At 41.6% G+C, this 22,281-nt stretch overlaps 3 protein-coding genes across 3 annotated transcripts; 2 read left to right on the top strand and 1 right to left on the bottom strand.

Moving 5' to 3' along the window:
* The first annotated feature begins 4 nt into the window (after window positions 1–4).
* Window positions 5–8,199, top strand: LOC136430457 (cholesterol 7-desaturase nvd-like). Its single transcript, XM_066421104.1, has 7 exons — window positions 5–165; window positions 2,607–3,014; window positions 3,995–4,183; window positions 4,548–4,726; window positions 5,430–5,675; window positions 6,196–6,369; window positions 6,848–8,199. The coding sequence occupies exons 2-7, from the start codon at window positions 2,609–2,611 to the stop codon at window positions 7,007–7,009; spliced, it is 1,356 nt and encodes a 451-aa protein (XP_066277201.1). The 5' UTR covers window positions 5–165; window positions 2,607–2,608; the 3' UTR covers window positions 7,010–8,199.
* Window positions 8,200–8,532: 333 nt separating this feature from the next.
* LOC136430462 (mitoferrin-2-like) lies at window positions 8,533–17,403 on the bottom strand. Its single transcript, XM_066421110.1, has 4 exons — window positions 17,106–17,403; window positions 13,315–13,549; window positions 12,230–12,286; window positions 8,533–11,817 (listed from the first exon to the last, which is right to left on the bottom strand). The coding sequence occupies exons 1-4, from the start codon at window positions 17,226–17,228 to the stop codon at window positions 11,234–11,236; spliced, it is 999 nt and encodes a 332-aa protein (XP_066277207.1). The 5' UTR covers window positions 17,229–17,403; the 3' UTR covers window positions 8,533–11,233.
* A 1,384-nt stretch (window positions 17,404–18,787) lies between these two features.
* LOC136430464 (BTB/POZ domain-containing protein KCTD7-like) lies at window positions 18,788–21,173 on the top strand. The gene is made up of 2 exons (XM_066421114.1): window positions 18,788–19,217; window positions 19,952–21,173. The coding sequence occupies exons 1-2, from the start codon at window positions 19,188–19,190 to the stop codon at window positions 20,648–20,650; spliced, it is 729 nt and encodes a 242-aa protein (XP_066277211.1). The 5' UTR covers window positions 18,788–19,187; the 3' UTR covers window positions 20,651–21,173.
* Window positions 21,174–22,281: the final 1,108 nt, after the last annotated feature.

Raw genomic sequence — 22,281 nt, 5'->3', positions numbered from 1 at the left:
AGTCCGAAGTTCGTAGTCCGACAGGCCTCTTAGCAATATCGTACTGATCGGGCCATCGTCACGAGCCGCATACAGGTGGCGTAAGCATAGGTGCCGCCGAGATTCTGTCGTGATAAGGTGTCCTATAGAACGAAGATTCTACCAACTAGTAGATCTTGAGGCAAGGTGAGTTGGAATCCTCTTTTATAGTCCTGATTGTTTGCATTCGCGGAATTGCGGAAGCGGTCAGATCATTTCGTTAGCCCAAGTTTAATAGCCGTGGCGACTGTCACACGGCTTTCTCTTACTTGCTGTCTTGTATGATCTTGTATATTATACCGGCTATATACAAGACAGCTAGTAAAAGAAAGCCGTGTAACAGTCGCCACGGCTAATCATTTCATGTGCTGTATCGTATATATAATGCACCTGTTCACAGCTGTTGTGTGCTGTATGTATAGTATGTCACATGAGTTAAGTAATCTAATGCTTGAGTAGTTTGTGCAGATTAATGTTGAACATCATGACACCCATGCCATCATAGCATGGCGCTCACTTTCAACTGGCCAAGGAGGTTCCAAACATGCATTTCCTTTGCATTCCACATTTGATCTATTTCAAAAACCTTTTTACTTGTACGAAACCACCGTTACGTAAAGGGACTGTCCAGTGTTTGTGCAGATGGAAAATTAATGTAGAACATCATGTCACCCATGTCATTATGATAACGCTGACTCTTACGAAACCACCGTTACGTAAAAGGGACCGACCAGCGCTATTGTGTTTCTGAGGGGTAGGGTGTGTTGAGATAAGAGCTAGTGTCCTTGAATTCTTTTCTGTCGTCAAGGATTTTCTTTCTTCATAAAGGCCTACTAATTTGCAAATATCATAATTAGATTCGATAGAATACTAGTACATGCATTTCATCTAATGAAATTCACTTCGTGGCTGTGTGTCTTCCCGACGTTTACGGTTATACGGCAAGCCACCCCTCCCAACCATAGTTTCTGGTCCGCCCCTAAGCCCATAGAATGGACTACGTGCTAAACGCGCACGTACAAATGGTGCTTAAGATCGATAAGGCATAAGAAACGTCACGGCGTTGACATCAAAATTCAAACTCTTATCATATATAACAGTTAAGAATGACAAAATGTGACCATGTACATGAAATCGAATATATTCTCCGTTATATTAATTTCTACCATCATCGGTTAGGATGAAAGGTTGACAAGATACTATTCTACTTTTGTCCGTGATGATCTTTGTGTCGTTTATTAGTTTCCCGCATGAGATCAATGGAGTTTATGACTCGGCCCTACTTATTTCGAAAGAAAGGAAGTTTATAATAATATAGACTTTCAAGTGTTGTGGGTCATTCACAGATGGTATCAGATCTCGTTTTCATTTTCCGACAATTACTTTGATGAGACGCAAAAACACGAGGGTCGCGAGCTTTTCTACACGCCCTGCTCGCTGACTTCCAAGGACACAATGCCATGGATCTAACCCGTGACCTGACCGCGCGCTAGCATAGCCACTCGGTCATCCGACGCTACAATAATCTATAGCTAATCTACAAGTTTAGCTAATCTATAAGTGCTACTGGAACGCCACACCCTTTCTCCACCCGAACAAAATGGCAACGCTGCGCGGAATTTCGATATCGAAAGATTCTGCATGTTTAGTCTCAACCGTTTGTAAACATGAAGACGAAAGAAGAACCGACTTAAAATCGTTCTCTAGAACGGATTGGCAACCCGTTCTAGAGAACGATTTTACGACCGTTGGGAAGCTAGATTGGTCGTTAGACTGCGGGTCAGTGTGGCGGTGGGGTTATGTAAATATTCGTATATCGTTTCATTACACCCCCTTTCCACTGGAGGCTGCGTTCTTTGGATAGTCGTGCATGTGCAGAATAGTAGAGAGAGGCTCTTCGGTGAATAGTGGAGAGTGACTGAAGACAGGCGCCAATTGTTGTGGCCGATGGAAATGATCTTTTATTCCGAGTCACTCATGTCCTCTCCTATCTATTCCTATTCCCAATCTGTCCCGACTAACGTGTTGTGTTTCTGATTTTATACATTTCTGGACGAATAGAAAATAGTAATGATTCTACCTTCTTCAAGTCTAAAGGGCCCTGGACAGCCTAACGCCGTCTTGCACATGCAGATCGACTTGTACATGCTTAGTCGTACACAGTTATGCACAGTGTGCATTTCTCAGAACGGACGAACAACAACATTTCTCAGAAATCTAGGATTATGATATGCGCTAAATATTGCACATGTATCCAGCAAAAGCCATCTGTCCTATTACGGAAAAGGCGGTCTTAGATCCTTGTCGGTGGTTGGTAATCTCCAAGCAGATCCAACGGTTGCAAAGACCGTATCCAACTGGCAGAGGAAGTTTTAACCGAAGTTGCAATGAAACCTGCCAGTTGAATACGGTCTTTGCAACCGTTGGATCTGCTTGGAGATTAGGTGGTTGGTTCTGTTGCTGCCTACTTGAAAGTTACGACGAATGTGACCGCTTGCAATAAGTCAGTGAAACTTTCAAGAGCATTTGTCAAAGGTATTTTCTAAACGTTCAATTTTTAAAATCCACCCTTCTATCCCCCTTTACAGAAATGTTTCATGTTCGTCATCTATTTGCCGTCTTGCTGGCGGTGCTGGCGTCCGTCGTCGGTCTGAAACACGGCCCGGCCCGTGTGGACGCCGCCTGGGTGATACTACGAGGAGAAACGCTGCTCGCTTTCCAATGGCCGTCGGTGGAAGTCCTCCTACTATTTGGTCTGGGTTTCGCGGGTGCCGTCTGGCTGTACCAGTTACTGTTCTCTCCGATGGAGTTCTGTCGCCAGCTCGGCGACCTCGGCTACCACCCGGACGGGACGAGGAACATGAAGGCCATGGCTAACGACGCGCGACGGCGGCGGCAGAGGGGGCATCTTCCGCCGGTCTACCCCAACGGCTGGTGGGGGATTCTCGAGTCTCGTCTGCTACAGCGGGGACAGGTCAAGGAGGTCGTCGCCTTAGGTAACGCTTTTACAGATTAGTCCGCTTGATGCATTTATGTTTATACTATTGACTATATTCTGAAGTCGGATTTCAACTGTAATTTCGAATGCATTCGTAGCTCTGGGACAATGACATCGCTGAGACGGAATTCGACCGGTTTCGATTTTATTCGTCTTTCTCAAGAAAAAGCTAGACTTACGCAAATTTGTGACTGTACACTGCCAGGCTTTAGCTTTGTCAAGGGATGAACAATCAAAAATGTACGTGCACAACTTTTTATTGCATTACAATTTAAAATTCTACCAACGAAGACGAGCTTTCAAGCTTTGTTGATGCCTTCTTTAAGGGTCCAAGATGGTGACTGGCCATTCACATGATTTTATTACTCTCCAAGCAGAGCATGGGTTTCGGCTGTTTTTTGACGTGCTTTTAGGCGTTTTTGTCGGGCTTTCTACTTTGTCATCTTTTTTTGTCTCGATCGCGAGACAAAAAAAAGATGACAAAGTAGAAAGCCCGACAAAAACGCCTAAAAGCACGTCAAAAAACAGCCGAAACCCATGCTCTGCTTGGAGAGTATGATTTTATGAATTTGCAGAATCTAGAAACAGCGGCAAAACAAAAAGATACGATGAGCTAGAGGATATATCAAATACCAAACATTGGAATTTTAATTTGAAACTTGGAACATTTCTCCGTGAAAGTAAATTTGCAAGAGTTTAACCCACCAACATGGCGGACGTTACGTTACGTCATAGCCACGTAAATATGTAGAAACAGCGGCAAAACAAAAAGATATGATGAGCTAGAGGATATCAAATAGCAAAGACTTGGAATATTTCTCCGTGAAAGTAAATTTGCAGGAGTATTTAACCCACCAACATGGCGGACTCAACGTTACGTCATAGCCACCTGACTGCAAGCCACACTGAAGACATTGTGTATCACTCGATCCGCCCTTGCCGTTGCCTGTGTGCCTGACGTACAATATGCCTCCACAGGGGAACATCTTGCTGTGTTTCGTCAGGAGAACGGGACGGTGTCTGTAGTGGACGCCTACTGCCCGCACCTGGGCGCCAACTTGGGCGTGGGGGGCCGGGTGGTCGGGAACTGTATCGAGTGCCCTTTCCACGGGTGGCGGTATCGGGGAGAAGACGGGAAGTGTATGCACATTCCGTATGCCGCCAAAGGTAAGGCACCTTACTGTCATAACTCTACCTTACTCTCTATATATGTATATGTATAAGTGTGTGTGTGTCTGTCTGTGTTTTACTTTCTCTAAAATCGTTTTAGTCCCTATTTCTGATAAAAACTCATTAGAACGTCTTACGAATTGAGCTAAATTTTGCATCAAATGTATATATCGTTAAAACGACCAACTGAATCTTTAATATCCTGTTTCATGATAGTAGATACTTGATTATAACGTCCTGTTCTCTGGTCACGTATTTTATTGTAAATAACCTAGCAGCCCTGGCTGTATGTCTTTCATGTCTTTTACAGCTTAACCAATAAAATGAGATCAATTGAATAAAAACAAAAATGTTCTCTCAGTGCCCGACGTTGCCCGTGTGAAGTCGTGGACGTGTCTGGAGCGTAACGGCAGTATCTACATTTGGTACCACTGTGATGGCCTGGAGCCCTCCTGGACGCCTAAAGTTATCGACGAGATTGAGAGCGGGGAATGGACGTGCAGGGGGCTGTCTGAACACTTCATCAACGCACATGTGGAGGTAACCTTTGGTAGTTGTAGAAGGGGAAACCTTCGCTCCAATTAGAGTATATAGCATCAAGGGTTCAACAAGGCATCATTCTGGGATCAGCGGACGTAACCTGAATAAAACGGCTCTTTGTACACATCCAAGCGGAAAGCGTTTTATTCAACCGACGTTTCGGTGACCGCCTGTCAGGTAGCCTCCACCAGGCCTTCATACGGGCGTATGGATATTACAATTCGGCAAAAAAAGAATGATTGGCCAGTAGAGTCAGTCCACGGTAGGGTCAATACTGCGCTCGCAACCCTCCGATGGCCAAATTTCCCTGGCAAATTTCTCCCTATAGCTGGCGTAGTTAGTCTGGTAGAGACTACTGACACCTACCTTAGGGCAATTCTGACTGGTACACTTTGTACTGCAGTAGTAGGTGTCGCTGCTTATAGATGCGGTCCCAAAACTTAAGTATTTACATACTAGTATACTTAGTATACAGAGATGACTAAAGGTGTTTACAATGTGGACCCAAATATCAAAGGAGTTTATTATATAGACATTGTCTGGTTACTGGTAACAATAACAGTGGAAAAATTATCATCTACTTCTTAAGTGCTAATAGCTGCCATTTAGACGATTCTTGAGCATATTCAAATGTATATGATAACGTTGGTAGCACGGCAAATATGAGCATTACATGGTCTCACCGCCTTTCTTATATGAATAGGAAATATCCGAAAACGGTGCGGACATCGGTCACCTGAACCACCTCCACGGGCCCGGCGTGACGACAGGGAACGACCTCCGCCACATCTGGACGTCCCTCACCGGCTTCTTCACGCACAAGTGGGAGGCGGACTGGCAGCCCTTCCCCGCTCCGGACACGCAGTTCGGCACCATGACCGTGAACATGGACATGAATCTCTTCGGCCGCAAAATCCCCTGGTCTGATGTCAAGGCTAGTGCCATACAGGTAGGTCTAGATTGACTGGGTGTGTACTGTACATCGTAAGGCTCCACAGGACGACTGAAAATCGTTGTTCATTTAGATCATTGAAAGATCGTTAAAAGATCATTGGAAGATTATTGAGATCATTGAACGCCCATTGGAACACCTTGGAGATCATTGAGCGTTCACTTTGAGACCTTTGAGAGACTTTGGACGCCCAATGGCCTCTCAACGGGCTCGCCCCTGCGTAATCGCTAGCCTCCGATGCAGACTCCTCCCGGCTGTTTTCTTTTTCAAGTTGCAGTTTTTATACTATTACATTTTTTTTTCTTATTGCTGGCCGGGCCAGAAAAAAATGTAATACTAATAGTATAAAAACTGTAACTTGAAAAAGAAAACAGCCGGGAGGAGTCTGCATCGGAGGCTACGTAATCGCCACTTAAACCAAAGTCTAGGAGAGTGCACATCTACATGTATGTCACATTTTCAGTCATTTTGTTGACATCTTTGTCGTGTAATAATCACTCCAACGGTTCACCAACAGAACGGCCCAGGTGTGGTGTACCTGTACATCGATGGTCCTCTGATGAAGGTGGTCCTGGTAAGTTCCATCACGCCCGTGGAACCCCTCCTGTTACGCTACACACAGAGCATCTACGCCAGCCCGGGGACCCCAACGTTTGCTGCCAAGTTAGTACAGTGGGGAGAAGCCGTACAGGTCAGTAAGGGATTCCACACTAAACGAAATGAAGATGGAAAACATATTGCAAACCACGCTACATCTAGTTCTTTGGTGATATTTACTCCTGGAAGGGCATTCCTGCTAATGGCAGTTACGAGGAAAATTAGACTGATAATTCCCTTTTCTTCTTTTTATTGAAATAACGTTATGTCATACTTCAGTTATATCATATGTCAGTCATCAATTTTCAAATCTGATTTTTTAGATTTGTTAGGAACTTAAGATATATATTTGTCAGTTTTTCATTCGAGTTCAATTGCTTATTGCTGCTTTTGATTTTTGTGTGTCCCTTTCTGTAATTCAAATTGAGAATCAATGATTATGTACTAGTAACCCGATGTACTCATTTTGTTGGTATACAAGTGAAAAAAAATGTATTTACATTTTTTTCGTTCTGACATTTCAAACTACGATTATATAATTGTAACCTGATGACTTGTGTCTTCGTTTACAGTTGGAAAGAGACGTTACCGTTTGGAACAACAAGTCTTATCCAGCCAAGCCCGTCTTGGTGAAGGAAGACTCGGCCATTGTTCGCCACCGGCGCTGGTACTCTCAGTTCTACAGTGAAAATAGCCCGCGATACACAACCCAGAGGACAAGCTTGGACTGGTAACGTTAGTCATACCAAGGCAAAAATGAAATATCCGCCGAGGGTAGGGATTGCTAATCATCCTTTCCGGTCAAAATCAAAGTCTTTTATCAAAGTAGTTATTTTTACGAAATGACCAGCGACTGTGAGCAAGGTTTTCTTGGGGGGGAGGGGTAGCTAAATCAACGTTTTTGATCGCACAAATTGTCAGCTTGAAACAGAATCTATATTACAAAACGTTTCTCGCAACTTTGCACCAAATAGACAATTATACAGTAGGTGTTAATATAGGTTAAAGAATGTGTTTGACCGATTGCAAATGTTTTGTTTGACCAATTTTCGCCAAGTGCAATATTACAAGTTGCTGATTGATTGATTGATGAGAAAGTTTCTTTGAATATTAGACATTTTCAACAATTCATAGGCTCAAGCCAAGTGCATTCTTAATTTATACTTTACAATTTACAATTCTCTACCCTTGCATGCTGAAGGTGTGCAAAATTTAAGATTTTTATATCACAACAATTGAACAATATATCTCAAAACAAACATTTTGCAGTAAGGCATTGAAAATGTAAGAAAAGCTAGAAAAGAAGTTGTTTTACCTCCAGAAATTGCCAAAATGAATCTGAATCTATCATTCCATTTAACTTAGTGTGGAAGATTAAAATCATTTTCATCAAATAGTCTTTGAGATCAAACATGAGCATCCACGTGCACATCTAATAAAAATACACATTTTTATGTTTCTGTATAGGGCATGTGAAGACCGTTTAGATCTATATGTTCAGTTTATGTCAAATTATGTCTTTATTGCCAAGCTTGAAAAAGAGATATCTACCAATTTTAGTGGTGACTTGTGTGTGTTTGTATCAACAGTCAAGTTTACGAGTGAAGTAAAGTTCATGATTTATATGTGTGCATGGCAACCATGGGAAATTAGCCAAAAATCCTCTTAAATGTTGATGTAGTTCTACAAATTGTCCGTGTGGTAATCTTATAAAGTTTGTAAGAGTTTCAGGTACTCAATATGCAGTGAGTGGTTTGTAAGCAGAAACTAACATCATAGCATCAACTAGGTTGACATTCTGCTGTGTAAATTTCATTTGCAACTATGTATAAAATAATCCTGTTTTATCCAGTGCAAATCTTCTCAGCCAATGAACACCTGTTTATTACCATCGCCAATGTGATTATGTTTTTGTTGAATTTGATTTGTGTTTTGTTTCTTTCTTTGTGGACAGCATAATAGCCATAGTATTCTTATACATGTACTATGTTAGTTATTTCAGAGAGCTCAAACTAGTAGAAATTGATAATTTCTTGTCCTATCTGCATAATACCATTGAATTTTACACAATGCATAGGTATCTGCACTTACAGAAAATGCATGTATTTGAAATATCAAAATTTGAAATCCCCCAGTATCAAGGTTGATTTTGAATTAGATATTTCATACAATACTGTAAACAATTTATCACATTAAAACTAGGTAAGCAAGAAACCTTAAGGCATAGTCCTATATGAAATACAAAACCAACCACATCTCCAGCTTCAAAAATGTATTTATTTGACACAAAAGACTTTCCCAATAACATTGTTCATCTTTAAAATTATCTGAAATTATACAATTGACTACAATTCTGAAATTCAGTAATAAATTCCAGCATATACATCAATATCTTCTTAGAGTACCTACCCATTAAAACATCATTTAAAAAACAACAATTAGTACTGTATGCATTGCTTCCTTCCATCTTGTCAACTTGGTTATTTTCATCATTTTTTATGAAAGACATTATTGTGGTTGTGGAAGTGTTAAGTGACACTAGAATATATTGTACAGTCTTGAATGAACTTGTGTAGAACCCATATTTTGGGCAATTCAACAAGATTGAAGCATATTGAATATTCACAAACCGACAGGATTTACCTGCCAGGGCACGGTGCAGTGGTGACTAGTTCTACTTGTCTGCTGCAGTGAGAAGAATGTGGTCCAAAACATGACCAATCCTGTACCCCTCATCTTGGTTCATACCTAGAGTAGACACAAGCTGTGTACCATTTAGAACCACCTAGCAGTAGAACCAGTCAGTACTGCCCTGAGGAAGGTAGCAGGACTACCAAAACAATGGCAAGTAAATCCCTTTGGTTGTGAAAAAAAAATGTATTATTCATTTATGTAGCAATCTGGTAAAACTATTCACAGTTGCTAATTGTTTCTTGTTGTTTATTATATGTGAAATTGCCCTCTGCCGCCGTACTATTGACTTCTATGGCCAAATGCATAAATCCTAAGCAAAGGTTCCAAACTAAAAGACAGAGGGCCCAGGGTAGCAGAAATTGAAATACAATAAGTGCTGAGAAGATTAATCATAAAGATCTGAAGGTGTCTTCTGCAAGGCTTTGATTCTGTTTTTCAGCAGTTTTTCCACTTTTGTCCTCCAAGAATTTCTATCTATCCCTTGAATGAAATATGGCCCCAATTTCAATTACATTGTATATGTTAACCCAAGGAGGTTTACCAAGACAAAATCTGTTTGGACTGGTTGGATTCAAGTTGCTAGGAAATTTTTAGAAGAATTACAGTATAATACTGGCCTTACATGTACATGTGTTATTGTTTTTTCATTCAGATGTGAAGACTTGCAACATTATCTATTTTCATTTACCAAGATTCTCAACGAACATTCTTAATACTCCCTTAGCCAATTACAGACATCTTTACAAATCGCGGAAAACCTTTACGGTAGTGTAACACTGTTTCCAAAAGGCACAAAGCTATTTGGTAACGCCCCAAGTTGATATGCTCCTTCAACACTGCGTGACACTTGGCCACAAGTTTAAAGGCCCTATTGTAGGATTGAACGATAAAAAGTTAACGTTTTGGTCATTTTTTTACATGATGCGTTGGATCTAGATTTATCACATTGCCAACCTTGTTGTCATACAAATATGTTGAAAACCTGTTTTTTTTTACTTTATCGAGTTTGTTTTTGTTTGAAGTACCAGACTAGTTCAGCAAATAATGTACTTGGGCTGTCTTTTGGCTGTAGGTGAACAGTTGGTATGTGACACATGTAGAAGGATAAAAATATATGGAAATATTACACCAAATTCTGTTCTGAAGAATATTTCCACTTTTCACCAAAATCCTACGATGTGGGCCTTTAACTTAAGGTACTCCTACAATATGGGCCTTTACCTTCAGGTACTACAGATGTTGACATACATCTCATCAAATTTTCTCTTTTCCAATGTTAAATCAACTTTCCCTACATTCCTCTCCAAACTCTCTGATTATCCAGCACTTTGTCTATTGTAAAGCTCTTATTAAACCAATCATTATATATATATATTTGTGGACATAATATATATATACACTTTCTGCAAAAATAACTTGTGCTTTAATTCCACATCTCTTGCAGATTTGCCCTGCTCTCTCTGTCTATGACAATGATTAGGCCACACCAATTTGATTTTGATCTCAGATTTAAAAAAAGAATAATGCTGAACTGGAAGATCAACTTGAAAAGAGAGTCTGAGGGAAAATTATGTACCTTGGCACACCCTGACTATTAGTCAGTGAGAGAAAGACTATTAGTCAGGTTCAAGTTTTCCTCCAAGCTCTGAGTTTTCATCTTGACCTTGATGCTTGCTTGATGCTTGCTGCATCTCTTAAGACCTTAAGTGTCCGAGAACCAAATCGGTGTGGCCCCACAAAGAAACGTTGAACAAGAATAAGTGTCATATTTTGTACTGTTGAAGAACAGATCTTGGACACACAGTTTCTCAACAATGCTCAACAACGCTCATGACAATCCTCCAAGTTGCAATTGCTCTGAGTTTGGCAAGAACTTGTTTTAGGATATACAGTGACCCCTTTGTTTATATTTGACCACTGTAACCCATGGGCTGCCACGAAAATTCCTCTTGCATATTTAGAGGATAAAATATTAATCTCACAATAACACGCAGATGACAAGAAACATGTGCAGTATGTGTTGTCTCTGGATTAGACTGGATTAATTTTTGCAGTTATATTGTCCATTAGTTGACATAGTAGGGCTGAGAGAAAGGGAATCAAAACAATTACATCCCTAAAAACTTTTCTTTTTGTTTGTGAATCACCCTGTCCCACAATGGCCGAGACGCACAAGTAATATTTTCAACACTCTTTCAGACAAAAGCTCTCTGCACAGCGTACATCTTAACAACAGTATATTGCCATACATTGTGTAACAACTTTCACTTGACAGCTAACGGCATCTTGTCTTGCCTAAGGAGCACAAGGTCCTGTTTAGGCTCCTGTCGGCTTCTCTCCTTCGCGTACAAGGCCGACCGCTGCTGTTTGGTGATCAGGTGTTTGAACAGCTCGTACACGGACCACGAGATGGCGGTGGCCGGCATTTGGAACACAACTCTCGCCCTCACCCCTTTGAAGTACGCGAAGAATCCCCCCACTCGATAAACCGTTCTGATCGCATCCATCATCCCTGAGATTGCAGCCTTCTTATTGCGTACTCTCTTCTCCTGGGTGTTCAACAGCGTTTTGCAAACGTCCAGCGGGGTGGTGATGGCGGCAGCGACCGCTCCCGCCATGGCGCCCGACACCAGGTGGGTCTCGGGGTTGTAGTCGTGCGACGGGTTGAAAGTCTCTTGCATGAATTCGTACACCATGAAGTGGATGCTTTGAAAGGGGAGATTCATTGTCAATTGTGTGGTGAAGCTCCTGTAGAACGCCCCCACCCCTTCGGTTCGTAGAACAGTCCGGAAACAGTCTATTGCACCTTTGTACGGACTTCCGTACATCTGCAGTCTCTGTTTCACAACTGCATACCGGCGAGAGGACATCGCATCAAGACACAAGTCCACAGTAAGTACAGCACAGGATGAAAGGCAAAAACAAATTGTTTCTGTTAGTGCTATACTCTCACAACATTCATCCTAGAATCAATATTTCTACAGACACTTACAAATGTAAATGGAACACAGGACACATGACTGCTTTCCTAACTTTAGATCTACGTAGGTTTGAAACTGATCAAGCGGTATCACTGCTGAGTGTAGGTAGTTAACTGTAAAATAAGAAAATTCTAGACATTTTTTAAAAGTTTCAACAGTCCACATACTGTCTCTGACATTCCTTTGGAAACTAAGAAAATATAATATTTTTGTACTTTCTTATCAGGATTTGGCATATTTTGCAAAATCAACCCGCACTACAACAACCAAATGACCTACCATCTACTGGGTTCATGGAAGCATCATGGAACACTGTTGCGATACACCCTGCCGCACCTGTAAAAAAGACAAAACAAGAGGAAAACAAACTGCTTCCCATAAAAGAATTCCAAACTTAAACAGTTTAAAACAAGCACATTTGTCCCCAAATTCTTCTTTTCTTAATTCTAAAAGTAGGCAATGTTGTAATTTTATCTCTGTATAGTCTACAGTACCTTCTCCGTCTGGCCCATAGCATATATTACAGGATACACAGGCAAACTGACATACAATTCATTCTCCTGTTCCTGGGGAACCAATCCTGTTCATACAACGTGATGGGTTGGTCACTTCCCTGGGAACAACACTTGGGGGCATGTGCTGGGGAGTATCTGATTGGCTAACAGCTAGCCAGCCTTAGGGTCACATTATAGATTAGTTTATTTGCAGGGCTGTTGCTGACATATTGCATAATACAAGCTGGTCCTGGTAAAGAGCAGTTAACAATTAACAACCGCTCTGTACACGTAAATGTTAGCTGATCATCAAAATAAAGCTCAGCCTTCTTCTGAGGCCTAGGAAAAACTACTGATGTATTTTCAACAGTAACTCCTGAAACAATTTGGGTCGGCAGGTTGGATTCCCTTTTTTCCCATGATTTTGGCCAAAATGATCTCTAACAAAAACAGTGTGGGTAAGATGGTGAGGTCTGCCATCTCTGATGTTTTTCTTGCACTGAAGCATAATAGAAGGTGGCTTATCTTATCTATCATGCCTGGTGGCAATGCTCTTTGATATATTCTAGGTTAGCTTAGAAGTTATTTCTTTGTACTACGCTTACTAGATGTTGTAGCAGCTGTGACCAGTGATATCATTGTACGAGGAAGAGCATAATTTTCCTCTTCATTGAAATGGTGTCAGAACATACAAAAATATTTATAAGGATAATAATAGCAAGATACACTATGTTTCCATTAAAAAGTCAAAGCAATGTTTAGGAGTACATGTACATACGTAGCCACCCCTACGTAGCTATGTGTGAAATGTCTAAATCCATAACCACTCAATTAGCCCACCACCCACACTAAGTACACAAACATTGCTACCATTGGCTATGGGGTAGTGTCCGGGCTCCATTCCACGACTGTTGCCACCGAAAGTCCTTTTCATTTGCTCGTAGCAGGAGAAGTACAGAGCGTGCGCGGGCCCCGCCCCTGCCGCCACCACGCTCACCCCTCTCACGGGTCTCAGAAACCCCTCTTGTCGGATGATGGTTTGGAAGGCGTGAGCGATACTACGGTATCTCGCACCAGGCTCCGGTATGATGCTCTGCATACGTGTCTGAAATGTTAAATAAACAACAACCACAGTCAAGGGAAAGTGTATGGAATGCATTCAACGCAAGGTGGACGGTTGAGTGTACTGTAGATTCAGTAATTTTCGTGTGCACTTTTCGTGGTATGAGAGGACGGGACGTTTTTGCACTGTTATAAGTTCACAGTTAAAACAATTCTGTGGTGGTAATACAATGGACGCGCACATTCACCATGCCATGTGTCAATGTGAAGAGAGATTACTGCAGAAATAAAACCTACACTTACATTTCAAGACCAACAGTATTTTTCCACACATTTACAGTGACCTACCTTTCATTGATATCCTATACCCCTAATGCTACCCACAAAGCAACGTATGCTCAACAGCTTGCACCATTGCAGATCTAAGAGTCCTCAAAGTCCTACACAATGACGGCTCAACCGTATTATCATCACAGCGTTTCAATGCTTCTCTGTGTAACACTAATAATACCAATACTTTCTTTGCCAGATTGCAAAGAATGTATCCATGTACAAATTTCCATGTGGCAATGCAAGAAATAGTTTTTTCCTGCTACCTGTAGCATCACAAGTTTTAATCTGCAATTCAGAAAAAATGAACAAAGCAAATAAACGAACTCTGTTCCTGCCCTCCTACAACCACAGCATACTCGATGAAGCCTACACTATCAGCATACATAGCTTTGCAGCTTGTAATACCACAAATTAAAAGCATCAAAATATTGTACTCTGTTGGGAATCTACAACAAGAATCTTGATCTTAAGATTTTTGCAAGCTACTAGTGTTCAAGGGTTTTGTATGCTGCGTGCTGTCTCTACTGCACATTTGAGATTGACAAGTTGAAATTTTTCTAGCCTACAAAAGTGCAAGTGGTTGAAACCGTTACTAGAAATATAGGTGGGTACGTTGAGCCCTGACTTACATTGTAGGTCATTGTAACTCAAGCCTTGAAGGTAACTTATAAGTTAACTGCATCAGTCTAGTTTACCTAGCAAATAAGTCAAACTTGGGTAAACAGACCAATCATATTTTTAGAAACCAGATTCCGCAAGAGTATCCGATCTGGACTCAAATAACTTCTTTATCTTGGGCTAACAGTTCCTGGGCAATTGATTGTAAAGATTATGGAGAACAGAAGTTGACTATTTGAAGATTTCCTTCTGACTATAATGCTTCACTTGGAACTACGGTAATACATAGTCTGTATAACGCAAACTCCAGCTGTCAGGGGATTTCTGTCCCCTCCCCGCGTATTCGGTTACAGGGCAGCAAGCCGTTACAGGAGCTTGATTGAGTTCAGGCTACAGTAATACACATCTCATTAGCATGCAAAGAGTGTTTTTTCACAGTAGGCCTTTAAACTTCGAGGAGTGTTAACAATTCGCTTCCTTGGACCTGAGCCATGATAAGTAATAGGGCAGTCAGCAAGTTCTTTTCAGAAGTTCTGACCTCAGCACTCTTTCCAGCATCCATCCTTTCATCCCTGGATGGAATTTTGATGCAGAGGATGGACAAAAAATATGAAAGATTCCTTCCCCCTTGTTAAACAAACATCTAAAATTTGTGCTAGTTTCATCAGGCCATACCACGAAATGTCTGCAAAATCAAGATTGGAAATCTGAGCCTCAAAATGCAGTGAATGACAGTTCAGAAGGTCACCAAGTTCGCAAAGGAGCATACCAACAGATACCTGGGTACCATCCTCCATAGCTAACCATGGTTAGCAAACCAGAAGATTGAGCCAGTGCCCAGTGGTATATACTATGGAGGATTGTACCCAGGCTATCTCACAGACCCCTCTACATTTCTAGCATCTATGGTGCTCAACACAGAGATTTTCATACAGATAAACTGACAAGATGGAGAAAAGTTTGGAGATTGCCCTACCCCAAATGTTCTCCTTCAGTTTATATCTTATACACAGGATGACTGGTGCTTGTTTTCCTTGCTTTTGGTTAATATTCAATGATGTGTTTGTTTTTATTAAGCAGTTGTTTCTTTCCCACACCACTCCCATTTGTAAACAAACAGGTATTATGTAAGAGCAGGGCTCGAAATTCATTTTTAGAAATAGGTGCACTGGTGCACCCAACCCCAAAAATTAGGTGCACGGAAAGATTTTTGGGTGCACCACATAGAACAAAGTTTAATGCTCTTAAGAAAATCAATCTGTAATTCTATAGCTAAACTTAAAATATCAAACAAGTGTTACATCAAATAAAGTACAACAAAAGGTTATATTGCTTTTTCTGATACTTACATTTCAAGAATATTATGTATACTTAGTGTACAATAGTACATGTACATTTACCCTATAGCCTACAAAAATATTTAGGTGCATTGGTGCACCCACAGTCAAAAATTAGGTGTACGGCTCCAAATTTTGGGTGCACACAGGTGCACATGCACCCACTATTTCGAGCCCCGAAGAGTCACCAGACAAGACCTCAACATTGCCCAAAATTACCTTGGCTCGGATTATTTACAAAAATATGCCAAATAACAGTTACTCAAGCAACTGGATATGATTTTGGAAATGGTAAACTTGAGCTTAGCTTATTGAAAAATTACTTAAAAAAGGTTCCAATATAAATATCATCATGATATACATGTCATTCAGGAAATTTTAGATATAAATACATCATTATGAGCAAAAGCTGAACTGTCTCACAAGCATATGAGAGGAAGTTTTTTTTACTGTAAATTCATTTAAGTTCATGATACCTAAATTTTCTTGTCAAAATGCCATTATTGATAATGCATCTTTAAAGTATGACTTTGCAGTTTGTTTCCAACTCGATGGAAATGTGGCCGACTGTTCATGGAATGATGGTGTAGTGAAAACTGCATACTTTAAGATGCTGCAAATATTTCAAGCTGTACAGTATCACTATCATCAAGGAATATAATGTCCTTGCTATCATCTAAACTAGGGGCGTGTCCTGTGTAAACAACCGCGTGGCTTTCTCAGGTGAGGGAAAAAAAATTATCATGATTGCTGAAGGGGTGGGTAAAATGTGAATTAGAAACTTCACCAAGGATGACACGGTGGTGAAAACAAGTGCAGAAGGAAATTGAATAATTTCTTGAGCGAGGTCTATGCCACGTACCGTCCACCATTAAAAACATGAGTATTAACGTTATATGTTCAAGTAGTGTTGGGTCGCCCCCCCCTCTCGTGCAAACAGCTTGATGATGTGTTGACCTCAAAGGGTCGACGTAGCAGTTGTGCACATGTTGAACACAATGACAGTTACTAAAATTCATCAAACAACTCCAGAATAAGCAGATGATTTGTGACGACCTGGCAACTCTGCTGTTTGAGTCCTAATCATTTGGGAACTAGGTTTAATCTCTCACAGTTTTCGCGATTTTACACAATTTTGTTGCAGCAGCTAAACGCTCAACCACCGAGTATTGATAGATGTATTACACTCGTAAATTCTACACTCAGACCAAAGCATGTTAGTGATGAGTTCAGAAACTTTCGTAAGAGTGGTAGGTAATTGCCAATGCTATATTCATAAGTGTTTGAGCAGAGTGTTTGGTGATGTCTAACCTTGACAGAATCCACGGGGTACATTATGCAATGTTCGGCCATGCCTGCCAGCGCCCCAGCGCCGAGATGTGCCGCCAGACTGCTCTCCTTCGGCAGGCTCTCGTAGGGATCGTCCGGGTCCATCCTCGCTGCTGCAGGTAGTCAGTCTTGTGGACGATCTATCCTGTAGCACCTGGGCGCGAAAGTCCTCTCAGAAGCTGAGAAGGAGAGAGAGGAAGACACGACTACCCCCTCATCAACCCGACACCGCCATGCTCGCCATGCCAATGCAGTCGGAAGAAATCTGTCCACCAATCAGACCAGTGGAAAAAGTCACGTGGTGGAAAAAAAGAAGATCCGTCCATTTGAGTTATACAGGGGGGTTAGTGGGGTTACAGGTTATATGAAGCAAAAAAATAGGTGGGTTGTGAGGGGAAAATACAAATTAATGAAAAAGGTAATTAACCGATATATATCTGCGACACAAATAATCAAGGAATGAATGAATGGAGACATGGGTGATTGATTGATCCTTCTATTTTTCAAGCAGATTTACCTTTACCCAACTGGTAAAAGGCGGCGCGGACGATTTCGAATGGAATTAAAAAACAGGAAGGATGACGAAGCTACTTTGCGAATTCGTGTTACGTTTTCACGCGTAAGACTCCTACTTAGAAGTCGTGCACAGTGTCATGGCGTTAGCAATAGTGAGCGAAAAGAAATCGCACGGTCTAGGAAAGAAAAAAAAAGGCACAAGGATTGGCACATGCCAGATTATGCCAAGTCAAGACCACAGTGTTCCGCTGAAGTCCCGACTCCCAACCACTCTCCAAGTACCATCTCTGATCACCCCATAAAATTAGTCATGAGAAAACAATAAGTTATCTTCAAATTCGTGAACCAGAAGATGTCGTTTCTGGCAAGAAGGTCAAAACGGGCAACTGTTCACGGGGCTGTTGTCGGATGGCCAGTGTCAACTTGAACATCGGCCTACCAGACTGTGGTTACAATTGCCAAGTGTATAACCCCAGTCTCCGAGTCTGACCCTTGCGACTTCAAGTCGACTCTCTGAAGTCGACTCGTCACGTATAAGTCCAAGGAATCTAGACCATTCGCGAGGAGAATTAACTTACATACAATAAGAAAAGTTTTCCGATTGACCAACTCTTTGACAGGTGAAGTTTTGACAAGTACAGTTGAGAACGGTTTGCTGAGTGTCAGCGGCTATCACCTAAGGAAAATCATTCGCCACCCAAATTATTAGAAACATCATGATCAAGGAGTCATAAGATTAACACTTCAAAATTGCGAAAGAGGGTTCCACATTTCATGACGATTTCTCTCAACGTCCCATCTTTTCGAATGGCATTTGATTTTTTCCAGTACCAATCAAGACCTGACAACACAAATCCTGTGAATGATCGTAGATTTTGTACCAAGTTTTCTTCTATCTTCAGGGAAATCACCGCCTCTGAAGTTCGCAAAAGCACTGAAAACTGACACAGAATATTTACGTTCTGTGTAAATGGGCGCCCACACCCCATTGCCTATAGCATTGAAATTTCCTGTGTTTATCATCATTCCTCCAAAAAATGGCCTTTTTACCAACGACGCCATGCACGAGCATCTTGGCACGTCAGCCCAAGACACCGCTTGAATTTCTGCGACCTGAACTTGACCCGCGTTGAAACGCACATTGGGTCACGTGTGAATGCCCAAGACAGGAAGTGACGACGCGTGCTACAGGTTGTTGACCTGGAAGTACGGTATGACGTCACTTGTACTGGTTGAACCGGTGCTGGTCACGGCGCCTACTGACGACTTGGATGGGAAGTGACACTGGCTTCTGGTACAGAGCTGCGACGTACACCGTGCACTGCAACAACGTAGATAGAACGTGCGGTTTGATTCTGATTTGTTACAGCAGCTACATGTACGGCCGGCGCATTGTTTCTGAAGTCATTCGTAGGATCGTAGGCTCTCATATACATACAGTAGACCATATCTGAGTTTAAAAGATTCGGGTCGCGTGTGTGTTTCTTTTAAATACAGTTGTTTAAAGGTTATCAAATTGCCCTAACCAACAATACCGTCCTGGACAAGATGACTGACAGCACCTTGTCACCAGATGAGGTTTGTATTAAGTATGGCATCCCGCATATGGACGGTAACGCCCTCCCTTTTTACCGCATGTTTTGAGCTTGAACTGCATGTATGGTGGCGCTTTTGTACTGGTCAGGCCAGATCAGTCAAAACTGGAAAAGCCGCATTTGCGACCAAACACATTGTATTCCCTCTATCAATGACTTCTATGCAGAAGTGTGAACCATTCTGATTTATTCTCTCGTTCAAAATGATATTGCTTGGACGCAAGGACTCTGCTGCGTTATCAAAAGAAAATCCAGAAAACTGCTAAAATTGTCAAGTATAACTGAACTATATAACGTTACATATTATAAGTCAGAATGTGTTGGTTTGATCAAGGAGGTTAAAATCCTATTTAACCTCCTTGGTTTGATACGTACTTAAAGCTTTTTCCTTTTATCAAACCCTAAACTAAAGAAAGATGACAAACGAATTTCCGGCAGGATCCATTGGCTTCATCAGATATTTTACCCATTTCCTGACGAGCACCGGATGGTAGGGATGTGTGACGTTAGGGGAGGGTCAAAGGTGCTAAGAAGTCGATACCTGCCGCCGCCCCGGTTTAAGGCGGGTTGATGGGCCCTGGTGTATATGACCTCCTTTTCTAGCCTGTTAGCTTTGTTAGCAACGTTGGGAGCGGACCAAAGCTAACAAGGCTGGACTCCAGGCTCCTCCGCTCCATAACTATCTTTTTAAAAATCCGTACGCTTTTACTGTTTCAGTTTCCAGACGTAGTGGAACTGAATGTAGGCGGGACATACTTCACCACCTGTCTGGCGACCCTGAGAAAGTACCCAGAGTCCATGTTGGCCACCATGTTCAGTGGCAGGCACCGCCTAGCCCGCGACAAGGAGGGGCGTTACTTCATCGACAGAGACGGAACCTATTTCAAAGTCGTCCTAGATTTCCTCAGAACGGACGACCTACCGGACATCCCTCAAAACTCTCTCGAGCATGCGTACAACGAAGCACAATTTTACGGACTAGACCCTCTGATGGCTCAACTAGAAAACACTCCCACATTGTCAGCTCAAAAACTTCGACAAGATTACTTGAAAACTTTTGACGACTTTGAAATCTTGCTGGACTCGCTTATCGAGGAGGCGAGGAAACCCTTGTCGAAATGTCCCTACAGAACCACGTCAGTTAAGATAGGTCTAAGCGGAATCATGTTACATCGTAATTTTAAAGAGAAGGAATACCCTACGGGAGAAGGACATAACTGTTACGTGACTCAGAAAGCATTTTGTATTTTCCATCCGTTGCATACGTGTAAGAGAGCGGAGGTGGACGTGTTTATGGAGTGCCTGGCGTTGGAGTTGAGTAGTCGGGGGTTCAGTGCGCATGGCGCCGAGAACAACCCGCCTCAGTGCCCCTGGTGCACTAAGTGGCTGCACGAGGTTGTGTTCACTTGGTGGTGACTTCGTTTAGACCATATTCCGGCTCCCTTCGCCGTGTCTGGGAAAAATGATACGGTGAAAATGGCAAAATCCAAGGGGCAAGCCAGTCATTCAATATTTGATCAAAGCAATGCGTCATGACAAAGTACAATAATCCGTGGAGATTCCCTGGATTCTATAGAACATTTTACTGTTTTCGTACAGTTTACACAGAATGCGTAACTTTGAATTCAAAAGGCTAGGATTTCAAATAGAGAGACTAGGCAGTTATCTGTACATTCTATTGAAACATTAGGTTATAGAAGATGAAGGAACAGGTAGCATCTGCAACTGATAAATGCAAAATGACAAACGAAGCTATTTTATTTAAACTGCAGACTATTGTCGATAGATCTGATGCGTGTCTACATGAAAAAACCGATGCCATAAGCATTTCCTGTTTTGTATTATGAGTTTGTTTCGTATTGAGTTACAATTATTAGATACTGTAACTCAGAGCTAAAACCTGTCTACCAAAATTAAAGTTGCTACTTTGAAAGGGTAATCTATGTCTTTGACAGCGTAATCATTTTGGGCGTCTATGGCAGTCTGTTCACCTATATGTATCCATCCATATATCCATCCATGTATCCATCCATTTATCCACCATCCATCCATCCATCCGTACCTTCATCCGGGCCGTCAATCAATCAATCAATCAATCAATCAGCCAACCAATCAATCACTCTACAAACCAACCAACCATCAAAGGTCATCAAACAGAAAGGACCTGTACAACTAATACCGTTAATTTATACATCAGAACGCTCCATGTTGAATCACATAACGCCAGAAATTGGTCTTCGGGGGAGAAAATGCCCAGGCTAATCCAAATGATGCCCATTCTCGATGAAAAACGGCACGGTTCCATGCCGTGCATCAACGTAACCTGGTTTACTTGCACCCTCATGCCTCCCTTCGGGCTAAATGCAATTACAGCATAATGTCATCACATGAGTAAGGATTTTACACACAAAAGACATCGCCAGCTTACCAAAAAGGGTCAAGCTATTTTGGGCATGTTAGATTGTCCTCTGCTACGAATTCTAGCGAATCAATGATATAACTGCTGGCAAGATTGTAATTAAGGTCGACTCTCATAATTCCACCGGGTACTATAGGACCACCTGATTTAGAAAAAAGATGTGCAACACATTATTGAGGCGGCCTCGATAGCACCATTTTATGCGGCGGTTTTAGGGTACTCTGTGGAATTACAGGATCTTAAGATTTTACGTAATACAACTTACGAATAAAATTACACCACATAACCCATGGAAGTGTTTTTTTTAATATACTGCAGTTGGGTTGGGTTTTCAATATGAACTTTAGAATCATTCGACAATCTGTAAAAATATGTTAACAATTTTTCTACAGGCAGGTATTTGGCGTTATGTTGCAATGCCAATGACGACCTGATCTTTATTATGACCAGGTTTCTCGGAGGCAAATAGATTTAGAGACTTTTAGTTACTAAGCATCTACACCATACATCTATATTACCGGTTTATTCCAAACAAATGTACTGGCATATAAACGTTTCTTTAAACGTCTTTTCGCCGTTTAGTTGGGCAAAAACGGACGAAGGGGCATTTTTCAGAGGAATGGGGGGG

This window comes from Branchiostoma lanceolatum, chromosome 3 (genome assembly GCF_035083965.1).
Source record: "Branchiostoma lanceolatum isolate klBraLanc5 chromosome 3, klBraLanc5.hap2, whole genome shotgun sequence".
Taxonomy (NCBI): Eukaryota; Metazoa; Chordata; class Leptocardii; order Amphioxiformes; family Branchiostomatidae; genus Branchiostoma; species Branchiostoma lanceolatum.
The sequence above is the reverse complement of the archived record's forward strand: the minus strand, read 5'-3'. Positions and strand labels throughout refer to the sequence as shown.